Consider the following 19,203-nt stretch of genomic DNA (forward strand, 5'->3'; position numbering starts at 1 on the left):
TCTTATGAGAGTCTTTAGCTGTGGTAGGCAAAATTCGAATCTATACCTTAGGTTTAAGAAGGCACACCAATAAGGCCATTTTGGATTGTAAAATCAAACTTGCTTCTCATATTCAAAATAATCCTTTGAAAATGGGCTGGATATTTGACAGTCCCAAGATTACTAATTTTGTTAGATTTGATAGCAAATATGATTTTGTAGAAAATATCACCTTTTGAAAAGGTGATTATTTCATTTCAGGAGTGTATGGATACATGTGTGATATCACGTATAGAAAACAGTAAGTTAACTTAGTGTAACCACTGGATCAGGACAAGGAGGAAACAAAGGACCCTCATGCTATTTTACTGAAGGCTTACAATGTTTTACAATACATTTCTGCACGGCCACTTCCCATCTCGTGAGGTCAGGGAAAGCATTAGTCTCTTTGCATCCTGATGTCCTCAGTAGTAAAAGAGTAAAAGAGAGGCAGGATTCCTTCTTCATCGGTGTACCGTGGAGACTGAAGATGCAGCTGTTGTCTCCAGGGCTAGCATTGTGTGTGGCATGCCTGACCACTCGGGCACCTTAGCGCCTAGTAAGTGTAGAGTAAAGGAAGGTTTGAAAAATGAAAAATTCACGCAGGCAGATACTAGAATTAAAGCTTAAGTCTAATTTGTTACAGCGGTGGTGATCTGTGTGCTGTCGGATGACAGATGCCATCATGAGTTCATCTTTGAACAAGAAGGATTGGAGAAAGGAGAAACTTGGGAAGCAAAACATACCACAAACAATGTTCATTGGTTAACACACTTTATATTTAACAAAATAATTTTTTAATAATATATTCTTTTACACATCAAATATTGTTGCTAGAATCCCTTTTTTACAGTTTAGTATTTAGTGTTTTTTTTTTTAATCTCTCTCTCTTTCACTAGTTTTCAGGCACACCATTTTTCAAAGATTTTAGAAACTGAATCAGTTTAACAAGCATCAGCTGACAAACCAGATGCTGATCCCTTGTTTAAACATAGTTGGATTTAAAGCCCAGAGCCAAAGGCAGAGGAGAAATGGTAACACAGAGGTGATTGCGTGGAGGCAATCAAAGCCTTCAAAAGAAACAACAACAACAACAACAACAACAACAAAATGATGAGACCAGAAGAACTCTGATGTTCAGAACTTGGAAAGAATTTCTCAGTGACCTGGGTAGGAGGAAGTTGTTAAATGTTTACTCCTTTATGCGAAATCCTGTCACAGATTAGGTTGGTCTCCCCCTAAAGGTGGGAAAACACTGGTACTTATGGGTATTAAAGGAAACACTGTAGTGAAACGTAACAAACAGACCAAAGAAAGCAAGGCCAAACCCAGCATAAACAATGATAAAATTCCCTCTTCTCAAATTGTAGCAAAGGGCATTGATCGGCTGCCAACTGCCAACTGTTGCACTGGATCCTGGGGAACCCTTGCTGTGAGTGTCAGCGGGCTCAGACTTTGATGCAAAACCTGTGTAGCTTGGCTTCCAAGTTGCACACTCTCTATTTCTAATAAGGACATAGTAACTCCTTAATAATAGATAAGGGTCTATGGTACATGGCTCTATTAGTGATTTTTTTTTCAGTTTTAGACTTTTCCTGTCATTTGTTACAGCAATGGTAATTATTATTATTTCTTTCCAAGAGTATGGGGTTTTGGAACTGGCAATAGGCAACCCCAGGGCAAAGAAAGCTGTATAGTACAAGTCTGTCTAGACACGGCTGAAGTGTGGAGCGCCTTTGCTTTTGAGTACAGGCATGAATCATGCAGAACTTCTCATGAATGATTCATGGCTGTCTGTATGATGTATCCATAGTGGCAACTGAAAGGCACCAGCCTCGCAGCAAATTGGTGTTCTAAAGGAAGGCGGCTGGATGTTCTTCCTCGGATGGCACCAGGATGGTTATTTGTATCATAACACAAGCGTAGTGTGTGTAAAAGTGTCAGGTCTGGCTCATCAGCACATTAATTTTGGAAATGACAACTCTTTCTTTGATGACAGGTGGTGTTTCCAGGGAGGCTGACAATTTTAAATGAGAAAACTAATTTATGAGACTAAAGAAAACCGGTGTCCGGAGAGTGGGTGTTAGAAACATCACTTAATAGGGAGGAGATTGACACCCCTCCCCTCCCCCGGGAAGGTTCATGTTTGTGTATGATCCAAAGGACTCAGGGGCTCAACAAAGCCATGTGTGTGTGCAAGTGGAGCTGCCCAGCATGGTATGTGGCAGAAACGATACATACAGCTTCTCAACCAGGTAACGTTCTGTTCCCTACCCATACCCCTTGAGGACTTTTGGCAAGGTCTGGGGACATTTGGTTGAGATAACTAGATGGTTGTTCCTGGTACCTTGCGGATTAAATCCAGGAATGCCACTCAGTATCCTAAGAATATGCAGAAGAGCCCCTACCGATCTGGCCCCACATGTCAGAGACTGACATTAGGATAAGGTCAGTATAGTGTGGTCCTCCACAGAAGCCACTTGAAAGCCAGATTGAGGTGGGAGCAGAAAACGGCGGGGGGGGGGGGACGAGAATGGAGATGAAGAAAACTTTGAAGTTCCCTAAGGACCCTGTCAAATCTGCACCAGGGGATTTAGGATGGATGGTGGAGTAAGTGACTAGGCCATGTGGTCTCAGAACTGTGAATTTTGCACTTGGTTGGAGGTGGTATCAGATACCCTGTGTATTTCTTTTATTATTATTTTTCCCGTTATTATACTAGCAGCATTACCAGGGCAACCTTGAGACTCTTCAAAAGTTCTCTTTAATAGTTTAGTATCTAATATATACATTAAAAATGTTCAACTAAGGAAATTGTATTGTGCAAGACTCACTCTACCCTAATCTTTAATTTACATCAGCACTTAAGGTGGAAAGAGTGTCCTGAATCTGGATTTTAGAGTTAGGGCTGAGTGGTTGTTACTGTAACATGGCAAACACTGTCCCGAACCATAAAAACTGCTGTGTATAGGCCTGGCTTTCAGCCAAATTGGATCTTGAAAGTCAGAAGTGTTTAGAAAGATTGATTCACAGTGGGGCTGTTCACCCTGGTTCTGGTATTTATATTGCCCGGTGACAAGGTGGGCTTTGCAGTGTGTTTAATTATGAACCAAACTGAATGCTGGCGTCATGAAGAAGTCTGGTGATGAAACGCTACAGTTTTCAATGCCTGTCTCTTCAGGTTCTTGAGTCAATTCACGGTGTTCCTCACTCACCTACTTGTTTCTGATTGGCAGTTTCAAAGTTTTACGTATGAAATGTGTGGTTGGTAAGAATCAACAGTGAACACCAACAGATCGGACAAACTATCTGTTCCTGGCTTTGGTCTACAGAGGACTCAGTTTACTTCCCTGTGTCTTGGCCTACAAACATAATTGCCCCAAGAGAGCCATGGCTTGGACACTCTTCCATTTTTTTCCTATCTGGGAGGATACTCCCCACCCCCCGTCAAAGTTTCTTTATCAAACACTTCTGATGTAACACAAAATTTTACTGTGCAGTCAGATCCGACCCCTTTAGAGTCCCAAGGTAGAAAACACACGAGAAAAATGTAGGATGCACAGCAGAGTAAAAATGGAGTAAGTCAAGGGACACGGACTGGCAGGTCAGAGGCATCATCTGGGAAGGAGCCTGTCCAAGTCTGTTTTCTTTCTTTCTTGTCCCAGAAATCTTGTTCGTCAAGTCACCATCAAGCATTGGAAAATACAAAAGTGGTTTAGATAGCTATATGCTATGGATATTTTATATAGCAAGAGAAAGAGAGAGCAGTTTCCTCTTCGTAAAATATTCACTTTTGTCAACCCCAGAAGGTTTTGCTGGTGACCCTGTTGTAGTTGGCAGGAGCTTGTTTGCTCATGTTGTCGGGTGTCAAACGTGTGCAGTGTAGAAGCCATAGCATCCCCTCATAGAACTTGTAACCAGTTGGAGATTTGTCCTACACGGTCAGCTTCCCTTGGCATTCGCGCTTTGAACACTGAGCTGGTTTCCACCAGTCCCCGTTGTGACAATGACAGATGTTACAGTCGTCCACTTTCACTTCAATGCCAGCTGGAATTATCGTAGTTCCTGCAAAGCAGTTTGGACCTGGAATACACACACACACACACGCGCGTGTTGGTTAGTGCATTACATCCAGAAGCCTCCCCTCTCCTCTCTCTCTTGTTCCTTCCCAGGAGCAAGCCCACCACACACCAGGAATGAGAAGGCCAGGCTGTGTCAAAAGCTTGTCATCAAGGAGTTTAGTCAACCTCTTCAGAGTCAAGCTTTCCACCCCCTGATCTTTAACACATAGCTCACATTTATTATGTATATCACACTGAAAGACAGGTGGGGCCTCTGCTTTGTTTATTGTCTGTTTATTGAGCATATTATGGATTAAACTCTGTTTGATTTTTCCCCCTTGGTATAAGGGTAATGAAGTACACTATAAATGGAGGACAGGCGTGGTTGGCAGTTGGCCTTACATGACAGTACCCATGTCATGTGGAGGGTGAGACACAGGGAATTTGCTCACTCCCCAGATTCTGCCTGGTTCCTGGAATCCCCAACTTGTTTCTTGATAACAATGAATAATTCATGGATGGATGATTTATTCATGTCCCCAAACAAGCTCTGTTAGAGGTTCATTTGATTTTTATAAATGGAGTTCCTTTAATCTGCTGGCTATCTTTTTTTCCCTTTTCCCTTTTTTTTTTTTTTTTGTTGTTGTTGTTGTTTAAAGGAATAACCCAAATGGTTGGCTTTTGAAAGTCAGCAGGAATTTTATTTTACTTTTTCAGGTCCCAAAAAGCTTTACAGCACATGACCCCTGCTCACTTTTGATGGATACATGTGTTTGTGTGTCATCCCCCCCACCCCACCCCCTCTGTGTTTAATAAACCAGGAACCAATCTCAGGTTTTTTAAAGGTCTTGTCTCTTTCCCCTCTATCTTTTGTTTTGTTTTTGTTTTTTGAATTATTTGGTTTCTCATGTTTCTTTCTCTTTTAGCTCTCTTCATATAAGAATGTTAATATTATTCCACATAGTTTTTCCCATAGTTATATAGTTGAAACTATATAAAATATGTCTTCCTATGGCATGGTGGATTGCAGAGGGATGGTACAAATCATTGGCTTCTAGGAGCCACTTGGCGTTAAGTCTCAGAAGAATACATTTGGGTAAAGAAGAGAGCGCTGGGTTGTGACCAGTGACAATTTGTTAAGTCATTGGTTGTAGCTACTTGCCGAAGTCACTAACTTCATGGCACTCTGGGAACATGTCACTGTCAAAACCCTCCTTCACTTTCTCAACCATTGTTCAGAGTTGATAAGACTTCTTCTCTACTGCCAGACAAATCCAGGAGGCTGTTTCCTGTTCTGGCTCTTTGATAAGTCCTTGGGCGTCTTCGGCTTCTGATTACTTCAGAATCACAATATTAGCTGTGTATATCTGAGGGTTTAAGGCATTAGTTGATAGACTAGATTACATGTGTGACTACAGTACTGTGGGGACAACCAACACCAAACCATGGCTTTCTTCTGAACCCGGAACAAAGGGTTCTTTGAAGGACTTGGCAGGACCAGGGTCCCATGGTGTGTATCTTGTTCTCTCATGCCTAGTACTTAGACTTATCTGCTGACAGACACCTGCCAGCCCAACCAGTTTCAGGCACACAGGGTCTTGTGAGGATCCAAGTACGTTCAGAAGCAGTACTGGAGCTGGCCCACTCTGTCTGCCTGGGGTCAGCCCAGAAGATTAATGCTTTCTATCCCCCCTTCCCCTGCCCAACCAAGACTTTTACTCTAAGTATGTGTTTTAACTGTTTCAGGAGGGGAAGGAAACAATTGAAACAATTCAAATCATGGTTTCAAAACAAAGATGTGCATTCAACAGCAGACTATTAGCTAGTAGGAATTCTCACAGCTTCTTTAAAGATTTGACACCCACCCTGCCTCCCTCCCTCCCTCCCTCCCTCCCCCCCCTCTGTGTGTGTACATATTCATGGAGATGTGCTTCTGTCTCCCAGAATGCTGGAAAGACTCATTAGCACAGTAACAGAAAGCAGGTAGGATGTATGAAAAGAGACTCCGTGCTAGTCACCGGTTTATGTCTGGAAGGGATACTTTGCTAGATCTGTTTTGTCTTTGCTTCTTGTTGCCCGTCTTGGTGGCATGCTGTGATCAGCATCCATTTGATTAACCTCTATCCATCACTTCTTGAGAGTCATTTAGAATTTGCTGCACTTTCAGCCCAAGAAATATTAAGTATATTGATGGATTGAACACAAATGAAAGATCTTTTGCATGTGCCAAGACTGGCCAAAGCCATTGCCCGTGAACCATGTTGTAAGCGCTCAGCTGTCTACCTGATGGCCAGTGGCATTTTGCAGGAACCAGCCTTCTTGTTTGATCTCCTTAACTTTTGTATTATAAGGATTTTGTTGGTCTTGTTCTGAGACTCTCAAATATAACCATAGCGAGTCTCAAGTTTGCTGTTAAAAGTCATATACTTAAAAGCAATTTAGATAATTATGGGTAGAATGGTGGGCACTATTTAAAAAATGTTCTGGTTTTAGCCCTCTCCCCGATACTGGTGGCACTGAGTGCTAATTTTCTTTAAGCATGTGACTGTTCCCCATGAGTTCCTTATTTAGAGCATTGTCCTTGCTTCTCCCTACCATCCTCCTATTTGGAAGTTGCTCTCATTTTTCCTTTGTCTATATAAAGGGATAAACTGCTCAGAAGGCTGATTTCAATGACAAAGCAACACATTCAAATATACAGGACTTGGAGAAACCCCAGAAGACAGTAGTGAAAATGATTAAACTGAAGGTTGGCAGATAGGACCCCAGGAAGAAAGGTTGAATGATTGGAATCATTTAATGCAGAAGGAGAAGAAAGAGGAACTGGCCAATAATTCATAGAGAGTGGTGGCTTAAGAGAGGAAAGGTGACCAACTGGCTACTCATTCTATGATCTAAGCTGAGAGATGGAGAAGACACACTGATCCCCAGTGAATTGATCTCTCTCTCTCTCCTCTCTCCTCTCTCCCTGCCCCTGCCTCTTCTCCAAGAACTGAGATTGAATGTTGCAGCTGGCAAAACTGTGCTGAGATTTTTTTTTTCTCATAGAGATAATTAAAATGCACAAGCTCTTATATCAGGTATGTGTTATCCTGTCAGCCCCTTGAAGACAACAACTGAATATCTGTTATTTTTTTACAGCACAGGCATGAGGCTATGTCTAGCAGATGCTAAGAACTCAGCCTGAAGTTTAGTTAGCTGGATGAAATAGGTGGACTAGCTCGTTCTGTGTTGTGAGAGGCAAACATGCTACTGAACCTATAGATAAGCCCTTATCTGATCACCACACCCAGAAGCATAGTATAGAAATGCTCACTTACTGATGGAAATATATGGTGATCATCCATTGAGCGCTTACTTTATGCTGGACTGTGTCTCATATTGCTTTTTACCATAATCTGTAGAAGCCACATGCTCTTCTCCTCATGACATTGAGCCTCCGAGATAGAAAATCGCTAGCCAGAGGTCACATGGCCAGAATGTGGTATCACTGAGATAGGAATTAAACTTACTATGTTCAGAAAAAAATGCCCTGTCATGGTTTTGGTCCCAGATCCTGAGCCTCTGATCAAAGTGTAGAAATCTAGTACATTCACGCACTGCAGATGCATATGGACGTAGGAAACGTGCTGCTAACAGAAAGGTGCAAGATTGTTTTTAATTCAGATCATTATTTATTTCCTGGTTTTATGTTGTGCATTCAACTAGTTTCTAACAAGCCTCATTTGTTTAAAAACTAGAGGAAATCTTCTGTGGAGAGACTGTGTGGACCAGCGGCGGCAGGGGGTGGTTCTCAAGGTAGCAGCGAAGTTTCCACTCGTGCTCACAGTGGAAAGAAACACAGTGGAGATGGTCTATGATTCGGAGGGACTCAAAATGTGCTTCTGTGGTTTATCATGCATGTGATCTTTGGAAAAACACTTTGTTATCCAAATACGAATGGGAGACCCGTGTGGTATAGTCTCCGAAAGGACTCAACATCTTGGAAAATGTGATAGAGTTGCAAATTGGATTCTTTGCGGAGACTCAGACTAGGAGGGGAGAAGGGACCTGAGAACGCTGAACCATGGAGGCATTTCCCCACGGGACATGAATATTCTCCCCACTATGCTATACTTCTTTGAGCATTTATTTGCATATCCATAAAGCAGAAAAAGCTATCTTAAATTTTTTTCACAGTCAAAAACCACTCAAGAGAAATCTTATAAGGAAGAGAGAGAGAGATCAAGTGTGAAAACTGAAACCCTGGAGGGCTGAGCGAGGCGAGCTAAGAACTCTGTCTTTCGGGCAACACTTTCTCTCATCAGCTCATCCCACTTTCCACAAGGTGCCACGAAACACGTGTGTCGAATATCTTGAGATCAGAGAGAAAGTGTTTGGAATGATTTCTTCTGGCTTCGAAAACGCAACATTTTAACAAATCTTGTCGGTCATATTTGTGGTTATAAGGACCAAGAGGATTTACTCAGACCCTGAAGTTTTCTGATAATTCCCTAAGCCCCCTTTATAAAAGACTGAGGAGAAAAAGGAGTTGGGAGCTAGTTTGACCACACATTGATTCATAGCTGTGCTTACTTGCAATGCTAAATACCACACGATGACATTAAGGAGTAAATACATAACGTGGTCAGTGCTCTGAAGGAAAGCACGGGCAGCTGTGAGTTGTAGCAGAGAACCAGACCCAGCCCAGAGAAGGAGCCTTTGTGCTGAATAAAGCAGGAGGGAGTGGGGGCCCTTAAGGAAAGTGGAATGAGCCAGTGGGTCCCAGCGGAGAATAAGATAGGAAGTTAGCGAGCGTGGCTGGGAAGGCACTCAATACCGAGTACAAGACAAAATCATGAAACATCCACGAGTTTTCTGGACTTATTAACATGATTTTGGTGGCCTGAAACTGGACATGGCAGATGCGTTTACACAACCCAAATTAGATCAGAAAATGCTGCAAAATCCACCTTCTTCCCTCTCCATTTCTCAGCCAGTTAAACATACACTGGCATGTTACTAGGTTAGGCCTCAAGATTCTGGGCTCTATGCCATGTCTCTTCTCCCCCATGCCCCACTGTGTGTGTGTGTGTGTGTGTGTGTGTGTGTGTGTGTGTGTGTGTGTGTGTGTGTGTGTGTGTTACTTTGAGATAAAGACACTAATAATGTCAGTTTCACAGGTGTCACTATGTGACTTGTTTATAGGCACTTGTAGGTGGACTAGAGAGGGCACGTCTCGGCAGATGCAGACCTTCTGATGCTGCAAAGTCTAGCAACCTTACAGGCGTTGGCAATGTGTTAAGACAGGCGAAGAAAATCTTTCCTCCTTTGTTATAAGACATTAAAAATGCCGGCTTAACATTTACATTACTTTTCAGCAGTTAGCACATGGGCTTGAATTAGTTGATCCGACTATTCCTTATAGAAAATAAAGTTTTAAGGGAAAAGACCCCCCTAGGAGAGGGATGTGGTTTTATCTAGAGGGGATAAAAGGAAAGAGGTGGAGAACAGAGGCAGGTTTTAGAAGAGCAGTTGGTTGGGCTCCCATACATGCAAGGCCACGAAGGCACAGTGTGGCGGGAGGTACATGGGAAACAATTAGGTATCAACAAAACCGGTCCTGGATAATTTAAGAGGAAAATGATCTTATTGGAAGAAATTATATCCAGACAGTATCCACAGTAGCCAAAGAAGAAAGCTGCAGGTAAGACCGTTGAAGGAAAGCTCAAAAGCCACAAATAAGGAGCAGTAAAAACTCACCTTGGGTACAGAAAGAACAGGTGATTCCATCAATTTCTACAGCATGGGCCTCTATGTATCATTGCTAGAACTACCTGTCTAACTTCCTGTCTACCAGACCTGCCAGGACGGGCTGTTTCCATATCAGCTTTTCATCTGAAATCTGTGGCAGATGTATCTGCAGCGGGACTCCCATCATGGGCTCTCACTCCAGCTATAAGAGCACTGGAATACGAATCTCTGGCTTTTGTAGCTTTTCTGGCGGATAGAAATGTTTCTGGATATATACGTGATTTCCCCAGTCACAGGGAGGAGACAATTCAGTTTGGATGCTAAGCTGAGCATAGGATGTCAATGAGGATGAACTTCAGAATGCTTTTCTTCACTGTAAATGTTAGCCATGATCCTATGTGTCTCTCCTTTGTCCTCAGACATTAAGAATGCCAACTAAAATGCCTTGGCTTTCTCCTGTAGAATGCTCAGGTAAAATCCAGAACCACTGGATACCTCTCAATTCAGTGAACAATTCAGTGAACACTGCTCCAATTGTCTTTTCTTGTTTGATTTTCGTTTTGGTTTTTGTTGTTGTTACTGTTGGTGTTTTGAGACAAGATTATACTCACATAACCCTGGTTAGCCTCAAATCCCAGGTCTTCATCCTCCCAAGTGCTGGAATTATAGGCACATGACCTTGCCCTTGCCCTTCAAATACTCCTGAAGAGCTCCTTATGCATTATCTATCTTCTCTTCCAGTGAGATAGTTTTCCTTACTTTTCAGGCGAGGCAAGGAAACACAGAAACATCAAGTGTCTTTCCCAAAGTCTAACCACCAATGAGAAGTTGAGACGGGGAACACAGAGCAGTTTCTTCAGGTTCCATCCCAGAAAACAATCTTCCTGAAAACAAGAGCTGCTCTTCACTTCTTCCAGGTTTTGGTAGCACCTGGGATGATAAGGCTGTACTAGGGGCAGGGAACTTGGATGTTTAAGTTATTGGGGTGTGGTGGGGGGAGGCAAAGGGAATGATGGGTGAATGGGAGACTAGATGGAAGGGAATAGGGATCCTACCTGTAAAATTCACTTGGGAGGCAGGGAAATGGCTCCTTAAAGAGCTTTATAGACCATCTTCCCAAGAGTGGGATTGAGTCCTGGGAAGCACAAGTGATCACAAAGGCAGCATGGCTCCACTGATGAACACAGCAGATAGCAGGGGTGACACGGGGCATGCTCCAGAAGGGTATGCTTTATTTTTTTTTTAATTGTGTATCAACACAGATATGCTTTAAAAAGCCAGGCTGGCCATGCCATCTCCACCTGCACTTTATGATTATAAAGTAGTATGGCTTCCTTGAAAACGCTTTCTCGGAAAACAACTTTAGACTGTTTAATTGTTCTCTTTAGATTATTTCACTCTCTAGCCTTGATTTGAAAGTTCAATATCAGCACTTGGTATCTTATAGAAATTACTTGTAAATGATCTTCTTGCTGCAAAAATGAGGCTAATCCCTATCATGTGAAGCCATAAACCTCCCATACTTATTTGGCAGATCATCTAAATCATCCTTTCAGTGACTACTAGGCCAGTAGGCTTCAGTTTGCTATTGAATTGTATTGGATTCTGTCCTTCGTTCGGATTTTAATTCTCTGCTTCACGAAATCTGATGGAACTTGTTGTGCTCTGGAAAAGCAAAGAGGTTTTCTGATCAGGTGGGTCTATTTTTCAGTTATTAGAATCTTGGGAAAATGTTGCCAATAAAGCCAGCAGTTAGAGACAAGCACACTTAAGGTGGAATGAAATGCCTTAGCCCTGCCAGGTGACGTGTCCTGGAGGCCTTCTTAGGCAGAGACGGACAGGAGGGACAGCAATCCAGGAGCCTGGACTAGACAGAGGGAGGCTCTCTCCATCTGCTTTCAGTGGCTTATGCCTATGTTACTTCCAAACCCTTTTTATTAAACTTGAAAACAAAACAAAACAAAACAAAAAAAAGCTTTCCCAGATTAAGGTGGCAAGATTCAGGAAGGATTATTTTCTCAGAGGCTGCCCTGAAGGTGACGGTGATGGTTAATCATTTTATTTGAAAATTCAATATAGCCGAACTCCCCCACAGACCTCAGTCTGAGAACGCCAGAGGGTTTTCTGGCCCCTAAGCACGCAAGATTTATAGCTTGGTGTTCCAATTAAATAAGATGTGAAGCGATGGAGCCCAGAGAGGAAGAATATGGTCAAGATATACAGTCAGAGAAAAGTGGCTGCTCATTCTAAACCCAGGCTAATCGGCCAGCTCTGGGCATGGGGTGGCATTCAGGTTCAGCATTAGCTACCGCTAGCTTGCCAGTCTGGCTGTCTGCCTAGTCAATTTTCCAAATTTCCAAACATGAGTGTTGATTGAGTCATTAGAACTGCGAATGACCCTCAAGCCCTGATCATGCTTCTCGCTGCTCTCCTAAAGCTAGTCGGGGTTCACGTGGTCCCATCCAATTTACACGTGAGGATGCTGGAAACTCATAGAGACAGGTAAGGCAGAGAATTAAGACCCTGGAGCTAGACAACTCCCATTTCAATCCTACTTAGGCACTGGTTGGCTGCATGGACTAAGTGACTTTAGATATGAAGGGGGATTATAATACAGTAAGAGAGCCTACTTCAGAGAGGTGTTGAGGGGACAAATACATTTTCATCCATAAAGCACCAAGACTGTACCAGTCACATGGGGAGGCTGAAGACCTAATGCCACGTATCACTCTGATTACTGCCATCACCTGCGCTGCGAGCTGAATCATGTTGGTTAGGTTATCAAGTTCAGGTCCTTTAATTTCCGGTGGTATTATTATTATTATTATTATTATTATTATTATTATTATTATTATTTCAAAGAATAAATAAGGACGATTCTTGTACTTCTGTGGATTGAGATTTGTGTCCAGACCAAGCAGGCGTATAGCAATAAAGTTGTTGTGGATTTCTCCCAGGCTTGTTTCCTGTTAATCAGAAGAAGACAAATCATGAAAATACCTGAATAGTGGCTCTCCAGAGAGGGCTGTGGTGTAGGCCCTGGTGTGTGCCCTTTGCTGATTGAGCCATGATCTTTTAAAAAGGAAAATGGCTTACAGTGAATTCCTGAGACGGTTAATGGTCATTGCTCTTGTTGGGAAGAAAGGGCATGGGTGTGACAGAAAAAAATTCTGGTTAAGGGTTAAGAATGGGATTGCAAACTAAGTGAAAGGAGGGGTAGGCAGGGACAGATGTTACATATAGTCTGGTATACAGTGGAAAGCCTTGTCGTTTTCCCTTACTGATTGAGTAAAGATCAATTATGACTTAAAAAAAATCAACAGCAGAAATATTGAGCAGATTATGCTACCCTACTCTATAGGTTCTCCTGCAGGCGTTAAAAGGGAAGCATCAGGACTTGCAGCTGACTCGCAAGGATTCTGCGCGTTATTATTCAGTAAGAATGCAGTAGCACAGAGCACTGGGTACGTTATGATCCTGGTTTAATAAAGCATATGTAGACAAACAGATGTCTGTGTGTGTTTATAGAGGATTACAGGAGGATGGGAGGAATAACATGGATTGCGTTAGTAAGAAGAGGAGTTGTTCATGAGCAGGGAGCAGTAGGCTCTACAGCTGAAGAGCAAGTTTAAACACTCTCCAGTAGGGAAGATATCATGGGATATTTGTAATTGGTTCTGTACATAGGAAGAAAGAATAAATTGTTATACTAACATGAATTTTAAAATCAATGTATATGCCTAATGATATGGTTCTTTGTCCTTAACATTTGCTGTCCACTTGATAGTGCTGCTGGCATATCATGAAACTGAATAGGTGCAGTGATGGCAGGCGTAGCAAGGGGCAGAACAAGGAATGTCCTCCTTGCCCCAGTTTCTGATCTTCTAGGGCTGTAGCTCTCCATGACAGAAGACACTGGGCACATGGGTTCTCCAAGGAACAATCCAGTCGACGTGCAAAATTGCATGTATCAAATTTCAAAGACAGCGTGTAATTGAACACGAAACTAAAAGAAGGTGAAATAGCTGACTGATGTTTTTATATTGATTAGATGTTGGTGGAGGGGGGTGAAATAAAATATATGATTAAGTGTACCATTTATATGGATATATATTATTTACATTTTTACCTTTGTAATATTGCTGCTTAAAGACATCTAAACCCATGCTTGTGGGTCTGGAGTTGAGCTCACTTGGTATGTGCTTGCCTAGAATGTAAGAAATTCTGGCTTCAAACTCTAATACTGCCTAGAAACTCCAGCATTTATGTGGCCAGAGAAAGGAAGGTCAAGGTCATCCTCAGCTACATAGCCATTTTCGGGACAGCCTGGGCTACCTGAGATCACTTCTTACCCTTCCCAAACAATAAACCCAAATATTAATTAATTAATTAAGTCTTATTCCTATAGCTCACAGGATATTTCTATCAGACAATACTGCCCTACAGAAATGGATGAATATGGTACCAGGTTCTCATAAGGAAGCTACATTTGATATAATCCTGGGGCAAGAAATTCTATGATTTGTGGGACATAAGCTATCATTAGGACAGAGGAATTTTCAGAGGTGAGTTTGGCCCTTGATCAATCTTATCACCATCATTGTAGATACCCTTGAAATTAAAATCTTTGGGCCCCATCGGATACCTTCTGGGCTAGAAAATCTGGGTGTAGAGGCCCGAGAATCTGCCACATTTTAAGTGATTCCAGTGCAAGCCAGCATGTGAGAACTCCTGCATGAATATCAAGCAGAGCTTGGATGAAAGCCATGCCTCCAGAAGCCAAGGAGATAGCATAGTTAGTGTCAGCTTGGGGACAAGCCTTGCTGCACGCTGAGCGTACCCGAAAGGCAATGACTTCAGCATGCGACAAGAACACAGGCTTTTAGCGAAGGGTCATTTCTAAGGAGAAATTCTGGGCAAGTAAATAGTGGTTAAATGGTTCAATTACTTTGAAGTTTCAGCCTCAGCCTCTGAGGCTGTCATTACTGTGTTTCTCCAATAAGTGTGATTTTTACCGACATGACAGCCTGGGAATCAAGGAGACGTGTATGAGACATGGCATTTGGAACTATTTTAGATGCTTTAATGACCTCACTTTAAAAGAAAGGCAGTGTTCGCTGGAAACAGAATAGTGTATACTTATCTTTAGATGTGAAACAGGTTAGAGAGGAAGGTGGCTCAGCTTTTCCTAACTTTCATATAAAACTGTTTCTTTAAACAAACTTCTTTCTCACATAGTCTTTGACAACTTCCTTCATCAACAAAAGACTTACAGATTTATTTTCATTTCCTTAAAAACAGTCATGGGTGAACACGTTAGGATGGGGGAGTGGTTATGCTTGCCAACAAAACATGCATGCGCACACATACACACATGTGCACACACATGTGAGACACACATGAGCACACATGTGAACACACATGTGCAAACACATACATGCACATACCATTCCATCATACATATGAAACAGGAAAGTTTTAGTTACATTCAAAGACATGGAGTGCCTTATAGAAACAATAAAAATCAAAGATGACACATAATATATTTCATTATGAGATTGTATGACAAAAGATGATGCTCTCTTCTTGGCTAAGATAGTAATATATATTAGACATGCCACAGGTACAGTAAGACATAAAGTGACATTTTCTGTGATTCACAAGTAACAATGCCTGTGGATTAGTTCCTAACTCTGAAATAGAAGTGATGACAGGATTAGTATAAAGAGAGTCCACAAGTATACAATAAGGCTAGTTAACTTAATTGTACAATGACAGTGAACTGGTAATTTAAAATTCTACAAGCAAATATTAACCACCAGCCACTGTCTGATAACCTTGAAACAGTTTTGATGAGACAAATAGTTGTTATCTATTTGTGGATATGGCTGACTATAATTGAAAGGTTTATAAAGTTTATAAAAAATAAAATACAGACTGCATATACTAAGCAGTTTCTTTGTGAGAGGAGGCTAAAGAGAAACGTGTCCTGAGGAAGAGCTGTGTGATGAGAGGCATTCTGGAAGGTGAGATGGTCCAGGAGAGGAACATCCTCCTTGTAGCCTCCCCTCGATGTAGTTAGTGAAGACATGGAGCCTGGGGAACCTTCTAGGCGCAGCAGAGGAGAAGCAGGTAGAGACAAGTAGAACCAGCACCTTAGTGTTGTGAAGAGCTGTGTCTGAGGTGGCGGATAGCATCTAAAAGGTAACTGAAACCACCATGTGATAGACTTACCATTTCAAATGTGGCCGTTGCTATGCTCCCTTCGGTATAGATAATGCCTGAATCAAAACTTGTTGTTACAGTGTTGAGGAAAGTAAACAGACGGACAATTTTCTTGCATGAGTCAGAAATAATGATAAGTTCAAAGTGGCAACAGGGAGAAGTGGATAAAAACATGTGAAGAGCTGGATAAAAACATGTAAAGGTTAGGAGACTTTATTAGTGTGACTCTCTCATGTTAGTGGTAGCCTGAGCCCGGGGATGGACGTAGAAGGTGCCACAGAAGACCCTGATGTAAGCGCATCTATGGAACCCTGCAGAAAGAGCTGGGTTTGGGGAGAGAAAGAACGGAGTCAAGCTTAGAGTTTTGTGGGGTTTTTTGTTTTGTTTTGAGCTGAAGGAACTACAAACCATCTACAAAGGATGTGACTGGAGGAATAGTGTGGCCTAAAGTGGTCATTAAGAGGTGGGAGCCTCCGGCATATAAACAGTCACAGGAGCCAGGGCAGTGTGGACAAGCTTCCCCGGGAATGTTTGGTGTAAAGCAGTTGGAACAAGGGCCGAAGGCAGCACCGGCATTTAAGGTGCAGACAGAGAAGGAACTGCTTAGAATGACTAAAAAGGAAAACCAGTGAAGACAAAAGACATGGGAGTGCATAATACCAGAAAACCTAAGCGAGGAAGGCATTTCAGGTCACACGCAGCTGAGATGGCCACTGAAAGTAGGGCTGAGCCGAGCTCTCTGTGACCTTGACAAGGGTAAATTCTGAGGTGGCCAAAGCAAAGACAATTTTAGCACATTGAGGCCTGTGGTTAGAGATAAGGGTGCAGAAATCCAGGAAGTCAGAGGGTTTCCTGAGGGAAGGGGGCACAGTTTCAGGGGAAAAGGGAGAAGAACTGAGGGAAGAGGCACACACCTTTAATCCCAGCACTCGGGGAGGCAGAGGCAGGCGGATCACTGTGAGTTTGATGTCAGCCTGGTCTACAAAGTGAGTCCAAGATAGCCAAGGCTACACAGAGAAACCCTGTCTTGAAGAAGAAGAAGAAGAAGAAGAAGAAGAAGAAGAAGAAGAAGAAGAAGAAGAAGAAGAAGAAGAAGAAGAAGAAGAAGAAGAAGAAGAAGAAGAAAGGGAAACAAGGGCGAGGAGAAAGTGTTTGTGGGATCGGCAGAGATGGATGTGCTGATAAAACAGAATAGCATCCTTGAGTAAGGCAAAGAACACTGAATCCTGTTCTTAGATGGGAAAGGGGTTCATTTCTCATAGCAGTAGGCAGTGGGAAGCTGACCACGTTTCTCTCTGATAATTTCTCATTTCTTTGGGAAGTAGATGGGACACGAACCTGCAGAGAGTGGAGGGAGAGGAGGAGGAGGACAGAAAAGGGCTGAGGCAGCTGACTGGGGAAGTATAATGGAATTGTTGAGCAGGGCTGACGTCCCAAGTGAAGAAAATGGCTACAATTTATATGGTAGCAATTTGATTGCTTCTGTGATCTTTCTCCCCAGAGCTCAACAATATTGTCAAAGAGAGCTCCAGGCTGACTGTCAGCACTTAATAGCCTCATGAGCCCCCCCCCCCCCCCCCCGACCGGCAAAGCACGTATTCTGTCTGTTCTGCTCCCTTTGCACTGTTTTCTCATCTATGAGCTAAGAACAAGATTACTTCCTTCACACTCAGGAGAAGAGTTAATAATATGCACGAGGTGCTGAGAACACTGAGCTCACTGTGCCACTCAGCGAGTGCTTGCTTTATCCAGCATCGGAGCTTGGCAGGAACTGATGATGATACCAGCGAAGGAACAGATGATATTAACAAGAAAATGAATGAAATGGCTGACTAAAGAGTTAAACTGAAAGATAAAGGGATGCAGAGACAGTGATTTTTTTTTTCTTTCTTTTTCTTTTTCCGGAAGTCACTGGATTGATTTGTAGTTTTGGGGAGTCTTCCTGGTATTGGATTTCTGGCTTTGGCTTATTGTATGCTAGTTTTGCTGGTAGAGTCAAACTATTGGTGCAAGTGAAAAATGCCATCCCAGCTCTGTTACCCCAACTCCTCTTCTTCATAGGCAATGTAGAAAATTCACATTAAAAAGGGATTTTCTTTGAGAGCTTTAGCTTGAAGTAGTTCCCGTGGCCTTAGAAATGGCAACATTCTTAAGGAGAGAAAAAAAAATTTAAGAAGCCATATTAAGGGAATACCCCTCAGTTAAGGCAATTGTGTTTTAAAGGCTGTAAATTTGCCAACTGTTTATGTTCTCTTCCTCAAGGTCTGCAGTGCAATTTAAGCCAGGAAAACAATCAGTTTGGTCTGAGCTACAATTGCTGCAGAATAAACAGCCTCGAAAATTGAACTTTAAAAAGGAACTCTCTGCATTGCCGATGTGCTGAGATGCTCCAAGGTGTGATTTTTTTTTTTTAATTTTGTCTTGGAGAGTGCATTTCATATGGTCATTCAGATCATGGATTGAGGTCCTGGCTTTTTATCATAACCACAAATAGGTGCAGACCACATCTGTTCCCAGGTAGGACAATGACTGAGATTATATGGTGCAACATCATTAAAGGCCCCACTGCATGCTGTAAAAATGAGCAAAGTCACACGTGCTAACTAGCAAACAAACAAACAATTATAGACTGGGTGCTGACTGGCATCCCAGGAGTCTGTTTTATTTTTTCTTGTGCAGATGATTTTTAGCTTGAATTTGGGTTAAAGGTAGTGAGCAGGGTGGTTAATCCCCAAATCTGCCACCTCCCCAGACATCAGTGAACAGGTGTCAATTATCAATGTCATTTATCCATTTTTCCTCACCCTCAATTTATTACTGTCCTCTTGACAGAGCATAGACTATGAGACATGTTTCCAGATCTTCGTAGGTTTATATTGAGTAGACAGAGAAAGTAGAGTTAGAAATAGGATGTGGGAGGGAACAGACTGGATCAAAACAGAAGGGGAAGAAGTGGAGGAAGAGGATGGAAGGCTTACTGGATGATCTGGGTAAAACTGAGTGAAATCTTGGGAAGTGAATAGGAAGCAATCTGTTGGCAAAGGCAATTTTCATGACATTGTGGCAATAAAGCTGTTCCTCTGGGATTTTAAAAGCTATGTTGGTGTGTGTGTGTGTGTGTGTGTGTGTGTGTGTGTGTGAGAGAGAGAGAGAGAGAGAGAGAGAG

The 19,203-nt window shown here is 42.3% G+C and overlaps 1 protein-coding gene across 1 annotated transcript in view; it reads right to left on the reverse strand.

Annotated features, from left to right (window-relative positions):
• Positions 1-775: 775 nt before the first annotated feature.
• VWC2L (von Willebrand factor C domain containing 2 like) overlaps positions 776-19,203 on the reverse strand; it is a 153,641-nt gene continuing 135,213 nt past the window's right edge. Inside the window, exon 4 of the mRNA XM_084779874.1 lies at positions 776-4,101. Coding sequence (XP_084636000.1) covers positions 3,953-4,101 — 149 coding nt within the window. The 3' untranslated portion in view covers positions 776-3,952. The remainder of the gene's footprint in view (positions 4,102-19,203) is intronic.

The sequence above is a fragment of the Acomys minous genome (genome assembly GCF_964271855.1).
Source record: "Acomys minous genome assembly, chromosome: 4".
NCBI classification, from domain to species: Eukaryota; Metazoa; Chordata; class Mammalia; order Rodentia; family Muridae; genus Acomys; species Acomys minous.